The 8,303-nt window shown below is 27.7% G+C and overlaps 1 protein-coding gene across 1 annotated transcript; it reads left to right on the top strand.

Annotated features, from left to right (window-relative positions):
- The first annotated feature begins 2,656 nt into the window (after positions 1-2,656).
- LOC114174554 (loricrin-like) lies at positions 2,657-4,219 on the top strand. The gene has a single exon (XM_028059391.1). It carries the CDS (start codon positions 2,657-2,659, stop codon positions 4,217-4,219), a length of 1,563 nt encoding a protein of 520 aa, XP_027915192.1.
- The last annotated feature ends 4,084 nt before the right edge of the window (positions 4,220-8,303 follow it).

Below are 8,303 nucleotides of genomic sequence, written 5' to 3'. Positions count from 1 at the left end.
TAAGTATAAATTTTTTATAAAAATTAAGTATTTGATATTTATATTCAAATTTAATGGTAAAAGTCATTTTCAATAAATAAAAAATTAGTATAACATTCATACAAATAGAATTTTTGGTTTAAAATTACTAAGAGACAATATTGTTCTATTTTTGAAAAAATAATAATTAACAAAACATGAGTACTTAATAAAAAAATAATTAATAAAGTAATATGTTAAAAAGTCATTTTTAATAAAAAATATTAGTATAACATTTATACAAATAATAAATTTGGTCTGAAATTGAGAGAAACAATATAAATATCAGTACTTAATTTTGTAATTGACATTTTTTTAAAAACGGGTACTAGATTGACACACCTCTACCAAAATGGGTAATATCCGAGAAATTAAATCATATAAATATTAGTACTTAATTTTGTAAAAATATTTACACTTAATTAGTTTTAATCTTATAAAAAATGGATTACAAAAATATTTTAATTATTAAAAAAAGGGACAAAATTAAATCATATATACATAAATATGTACTAAATTGAAACAAAAAAAACATATATGGGAACTAAATCGAAATTAACACAATGACATCTGATAGTGATATTGACATGTGGCATTGCAATACCACGTGGCACTGACAATGTCACGTGTCACATAAGGGACCTGACACATGGCAATTTTTTTCTTTTCAAAAAATTAAAAAAATCACAGACTGACATGTGACACGTTGTTAACAGCATTATTCAACTCTGTTTAAAAGGGACCTAATTGAATCACTTTTTCAAAAGTTGGGATGCAATTGACACTTTTAAAAGCGGGTACCAGATTGACACACCTCTATCAAAATGTGTACTATTCGAGTAATTAAACCTTATATATGAAATGCTAAGTTATCATTAGCTTACTCTTTTTTTTTTCTTTTTTTGGCTGTTGTGTCTCTTTTGGAATGTCGTAAGCAAATGAGAATGCATGCGATGATAATGCTAACCGATAGGTAGGGCAGTATTTTGCATATCTTTTGGTTTTGGAGTTATATACATAATTATATATTGTGGTGTAATTTAATAGTCTTGTCTCATATTTTAAAGAATTTTAGTACTTTTGATGTATTTTGAAAATCTTAAATGTTGTTAAAAGACTATATTACATTTTATTGCATGATTGTATATAATTCTTGTTATACATATAACCAGATTTGTCTAATATAATCTTGTAGTAACTCTAGAAAGTAGGAAGTGAACTATTGTCTTAGCTTGTTACATATACACAACTTATAGACCATATTGAATAATACTACTATTCATCCCTTCAACAAGGTGGGATTATGTCTGAAAAAGATTTTATATATATATATATATATATACTAATGAAATATTATATAAAAATTGAAAAACCAATTTATACCTAATTAAAAAAATAAATTTATTTGAATTAGATTTTTTCTATTCTCAAACCTCAATCCGATAAAATTTTCATATACGAATTAGATATATTTTCAAAATAAAAATTTAACCAAATCACATCACAGTTAACAAAATAATTATTTTAATTAAAAAATTATATATTTATTGATTTTAATTGAAAATCAAGTGACAAATCATAATTTCAATACTTATTTAATTAAATACTTCAATATTTTTTTAAGAGAATTTTATAAGACAGTTACTTTTAGTTTTAATCTTTTATGTTTTATAGTTTTTGAAAGAAAGTACTTATAAAGTAGTGATGAATCTAATATATACCCATCACTTATAAAATAATATGTAAAGGCACCTATATGCACGGGAGAAATAATCATTAAAATGATAAAATTTTGCTTTCAAAATTATAGAAAAGGCATAATTTAAAAAATAGGAAAGTCACGTGTGATTAATATGATTTTATTGTAAAAAGATCGTATTAATTTGACGTAATTTTAACTTTTTTAAATTGGAGTCGTATGAAACTAATGACTTCAATTAAAATAAAAAAAATATATATAGTAAAGAAGTAGAATCAAGTTGACACAATTTTAATCTATATCACTTTATTCTAAAGCCATAAAACTGGCATAATATCAATTAAAATTTAAACAAAAATTACAATAAAGTGAATAGTATGAATTTACAATAAAATCGTACTAAATTAACACCTTGTCCATAAACTTTTTAAAATTTGCATTATTTTTATAAATTTAAAAACTAAATTGCTCCACTTTGATGCTTTTCCCTATATGCACGTGATACCACTAAAAAGTTGGCAGAAAACGTCCAGTATTTTCTATTTTACGAGAATCAAAATTAAGAAAATAAATTTAAACACAAGTATATTTATCTATTTTTATTTATTAATTTACTATATTAAAAAATGTTTTTATAATACATTTTTTTTCATTTTCTTTCACGCTTATTATTAAAGAAATTTTGAATAGAAAAATGCAAAAAAAAAGAAAGATCGAAGAATACGTTGAGAACATAGAAAAGTGTTGGTGTGGACAAGGTCAAAGTTGCCGTGGACAAGGGCAAACCCACATGATCCAACTCCATCACCTCAACCATAGCTTCTGTAAGATCTTTCCTTGGACACACTTTTCCCTTTCTCTTACAAATACCCTTCTTTCACTTCATACAATCTAACCAATACAAATCACAAAGTGAATAAACCATTCATTCTTGCAACAATGGATTCCAGTTACAACTCCTCTTCTAAGGGTCAAGATCAACAACAACGCCAACAACATTCTCCCATGGACTTGTTATCTTCTGCAAAGAACGCAACACAATCTGCTTTTTCAAATGCTGCTAGTAACATTGCAAATGCAGTCGGTGACAAGGTTGATGATTTTCTCCACCATAATGACTCAACTACTACAAAGAACAACACCACCACCACCCATTCTAGTAGCAAGCTTGATAGTGATAACCGCACTAGCAGTGGTTATGGGAAAAGTGGTAAATCAGAAAGTGAATATGGAGGAAGTGGACGTTCGAGTAGCCATGACTATAAGTCTGGTAGTGCGTATGATGATGCAGATCGTTCAAGTGGAGATCGTTCTGGTGTAGGTTACGGTGGTGATGGTCGTTCCGGTGGTGGATATGGTGGGGATGGAATTTCTAGTGGTGGAGGTCATTCCGGTAGTGGGTACGGTGGTGATGGAATTTCTCACAAGGGAGGTCATACTAGTGGTGGTTATGGTGGTGATGGTATTTCAAGTGGTGGAGGTCGTTCCGATAATAGGTACGATGGTGATGGAATTTTTAGTGGGGGAAATCGTACTAGTGGTGGAAATCGTACTAGTGGTGGTTATGGTGGCGATGGAATTTCTAGTGCTGGAGGTCATTTGAATAGTGATGATGGTATTTCAAGTGGTGGAGGTCGTTCGACCAGTGGTTATGGTGGTGATGGAATTTCTAGCGGTGGAGGTCATTCGAGCACTAGTTATGGTGGTGATGGTATTTCAAGTGGTGGAAGTCATTTTGGTAGTGGGTATAGTGGTGATGGAATTTCTACGGGGAGAAATCATATTAGTGGCGGTTATGGTGGCGATGGAATTTCTAGTGGTGGAGGCCGTTCAAGTAGTGGTTATGGTGGCAATGGACTTTCTAGTGGTGGAGGTCATTCGAGTAGTGGTTATGGTGGCGATGGAATTTCTAGTGGTGGAGGTCGTTCAAGTAGTGGTTATGGTGGCGATGGACTTTCTAGTGGTGGAGGTCGTTCAAGCAGTGGTTATGGTGGCGATGGACTTTCTAGTGGGGGAAATATTACTAGTGGTGGTTATGGTGGGGATGGAATTTCTAGTGCTGGAGGTCGTTTGAGCAGTGATGATGGTATTTCAAGTGGTGGAGGCCGTTCAAGCAGTGGTTATGGTGGCGATGGAATTTCTAGTGGTGGAGGTCATTTGAGCAGTGGTGATGGTATTTCAAGCAGTGGTGGAGGTCGTTCTAGTAGTGGTTATGGTGGTGATAGTCGCTCTAGTGGTGGCTATAATGGTGATGGAATATCTAGTGGAAAAGGTCATGCCAGTGGTGGATATGGAGGTGATGGAATTTCTAGTGACGGAGGTCATTCTGGTAGTGGATATGGTGACAAAGGTCGTTCTGCTAGTGGTTATGGTGGTTCTGGTGGAGGATATGGAGGTGATGATGATAATCGTTCTGGTGGAAGATCTAGGAATGAGAGTTATGGAAGTGGTGGATATGAAAATGATAGTCGTTCAAGAAGTGGATATACTTATACAAATTAGATCATTAAGATGACTCTAATAATGCCAAAAAGTTGGGATAACAAAGTATACATCTAAACTTATAGTTTTCATTGCAAAAGTGGTTGGCAAAACGAACTAGCTCAATCCGTAGATCTATAAAAAATGGATGGGTCAGGTTGATCCATCATATTAAAATGGATCGAAAATTTTGACCTATTATATTATAAGATGGGTCAGCAGGTTGACGAACTGACTTATTAATTTTTTTTTAATTTTGTAATATATATATATATATATATATATATATATATATATTGTATAAATATTAAAAATATATTGAATAATATAAATATTTTTTATATTTTTATTAATTAATTAAATATAAAGATAAATTAAAATGATTATTATATTTATATGTTATATTAATGTATTATAGTTTACAATTGGAACATGTAAGTTTTAATGATTTAAGTTATAATATTATTACATGTCCTTAAATTAATTTACTATGATTTTATTTATTTTTATTTTAAAATTTAGTTAAAAAATAAGTGAATAAGCCGGCCTCACTTTTCTTTTGGCCCATTAGTTTTGCAGCTTAGGTAAAATAAGGTTGCCAGGACTTAAATCGTTCACCAAATTTTAGGACACTAATGGACTTGTTTGTGCCCTCTCTAACTACAAATAAGTTCTTATTTATATTAGTTTTGCTTTTTATCGTCATGAATTAGATTTTGTGTAATATAATTCTATATATTCAATTATGTTATCCTAGCTAGTGATTAGTGATTTCTAAGGCGGTGATGTTTCAACCATTTTTCTTACACTGAAATAAAAGCTTAAAAGATTATTATACATGCTCTTGTCGTGATTGAATAATAATATACATATCTTTTTAAAAAAGAAATATATATTTGATATTTTTTTTCATTAATTTTCACGTCATATCAATGTCTTTCTCTCTTGATGTAAATTAGGTTTGAAAAAAAAAAAAATTCTCCAATGAAGATTGTGGATGTTGAAAGAAAGTAAGAAATAAATAAAAATAATTACAAGTTTAAGAATTACATGTTGATATGATAAAATGAAAATATTAAAATTGATATACTTAAAAAATAACTTACGATAAAAATGAAGGTTTAAAATCTAAGTTGGTCCTCGTTTTTGTTAAAAAATCTCAACTAGATAATCATAGTATTTTTAGTATTAATTTAGTCATTATTTTCTGAAAATGTGTTATAATTTACTCATTTGTCACATGTCAACTTGTGATTTTTTTAATTTTTCTTTTTAATTTTTTTAATTATATATATTTTTTAAATTTATAAAATGTCACGTGTCAAATGAAGGGTGTTGCAACGTAACAAAGGTTGTGTGACGTGGTAGTGACATTGCCTAATATCATTGTTGGGACAAATGTCATGTGAAAAATCTCAATTTAGTCCCTGTATTTATTATTTTATCTCAATTTAGTCCCAATTTTTTGTTTAACTGGAACAATTTCACCCCTTTCCAAATCCAGACCGAATTTAACTTTTATATAAATGTTATTATAATAATTTTATTAAAATTGATATTTTTAACAAGATTGAGTTTACTTAAATTTATATTTTATATTGAACTTTGTTTAAAGTGTTTCAAATATTTATATATCAATAATTTCTAGGTTAAATTACTCTTTTGGTCCTTATATTTGTCAAGTAGTGTCAAATTGGTCATCGAGTTTTTTCTGTCTCAATTTAGTCATTTTTTTTAAAATGATTCAATTTGGTTCTTATCGTCAATTTTGACCAAACGGTGTTAAAATCAACATCATGTGTCAATTTGTGATTTTTAAAAATTTTTTGGAATTTTTGTAAATGTTTGTGATTTTGTTCACATGTCGCTCCACAGTTGTGTCACGTGTCAAAATGATTCAATTTGGTCCCTATATTAGTTTTTAGTTTCAATTCAATCCCAATTTTTGTAAAAATGAAGCAATATTGTCACTCCTTAAATTGGGACTTAATTTACTTTTTTTATAAATGTTATGATGATATTCTTACTAAAATTGACTTTTTTATTAAATATTTGTAGAAATATTTTTAAACAAACTTTTTTTTTAGTTTTATTATTAAACAAAATTAAACCCCAAACTTAATTTCAATAATTAACCATTTTGTCATCATATATAAAGACATCAAGTGTATCATATTATACAAATTTAGTGAAGATTAAAAATCAAATAACTTGTCACATAAGTTTAGGAACTAAATTTCAAGTTCAAAACAAAACCAAAGTTTAAAGTTTTGTTTAGAATTTAAATTTAATTTTAAAATATTTCTAGAAATATTTAATAAAAACATTAATTTTAGTAAGAATATCAACATAAGATTTATACAAAAACTAAATTGAGTCTCAATTTAAGGAGGGACAATATTGCTCCAATTTTACAAAAATTGAGACTAAATTGAAACTAAAAATAAATATAGAGACCAAATTGAATCATTTTGACACGTAGTTTGTGCCACGTGTAAAAAATAAAAAAGAAATTTACAAAATTAAAAAAAAAAACCAGAAATTGACATGTGACATTGACTTTAATACCGTTTAGTCAAACTAACAATAATGACCAAATTGAATCATTTTTAAAAAAAGAATGACCAAATTGAGACAAAAAAATATTTCAGAACCAAATTGACATTACTTGATAAATACAATGACGAAAAGATTAATTTAACCTAATTTCTATACAAATGTTAGAGTGGGTTTAAAAATAATAATTTTATAGATTCAAATGGAAAATTTTAAAACAGTTTTATAACAATTTAAAATAAATATATTTATTTAAAATAAAAAAAGTTTAATGTAAAATACAAATCTAAATAAACTTAATCTTGTTAAAAATATCAATTTTAATAAAAATATCATTATAATATTTATATAAAAGTTAAATTTGGTCTTAATTTGAAAAGAGATGAAATTGCTCCTATTAAAAAAAATTAAGACTAAATTGATAGAAAATAACAAATATAGGAACTAAATTTAGATTTTTCACCTGACACTTCGTACTGTCAGTGCCACGTCACACTATCTCTGTCACATGGAAGGACCTCTCATTTGATCAAATGACAATTGTTTTTGCAAAATTAAAAGAAAAATTAAAAATTTTAAAAAATAAAGAAATGAAAAAAGTTAAAAAAAATCACTAGCTAACACATGACATATCACTTAATGTCATTAGTACTATACTAATAAAATGGACCAAATTGTAACACATTTTCAAAAAATGAAGACTAGATTGAAATTGAAAAAAAAAACATGATTACCTAATCAAGATTTTCAAATAAGAACGAGGACCAAAAAATAGTTTAAACCAAAAATAAATCATAATTACATATTAAAAAATATTTAAATATCTATCACTTATTAAAAAAAAATGCATTATAAAATTAGGTAATTAATTTTATATTTTTTGTAAATAATTTAATATAAAAATATACATTTTAGAAATGAAAATTAAAACTAAAATATGCCTTAAATTAAAATGAAGAAAATTTATCATAAAATCTTGATAAAAAAAGTTATAGTTTACAAAAAAGAAATTAAAACTATTTCACAAAATACCAAAATTTACTTTTTAATCATTTTAATATGTTTTATTAATGTATTTTAATTATCTGTTTTCAAAAGATAGTGAAATAATTACATAATATCATCATGTATTTTCTTTCTCTCTTTTAATCTTATTAAAGCGTATTATATGTGGAGATGGATCTCATAATCTATCTATTTTTATCTTCTTTTTTTTCACTCTTTCTTTAGGGTAATATGGGAAGTGACATTGAAGTATGAGAAAAAGATTCTAAGATACCTAAAGGGAAACGATGACATTGAAATTGTTCGAGTACGGAATCAAGCAGTCCTACAAAATATGGTGTGTCATTGCTTCCTTGTCTAGGTTGTCCTTTACTCCTATGCTTGGAATGATCTTTGTCCTGTAGTTGAATCGCATGTAGGATGATGGGCACCAAATGTTCGTGTATAGAACCGATCTGTCTTGTGAAATATGGAGCGTCCTTGCTTCCTTGCCTAGGTTGTTCTTTACTCCTATGCTTGGAATGATCTTTGTCCTTTAGTTGAA

Source organism: Vigna unguiculata, chromosome 2 (genome assembly GCF_004118075.2).
Source record: "Vigna unguiculata cultivar IT97K-499-35 chromosome 2, ASM411807v1, whole genome shotgun sequence".
Classification (NCBI taxonomy): domain Eukaryota; kingdom Viridiplantae; phylum Streptophyta; class Magnoliopsida; order Fabales; family Fabaceae; genus Vigna; species Vigna unguiculata.
Note: the sequence above shows the minus strand (reverse complement) of the source record. Positions and strands in the feature narration are given on the sequence as shown.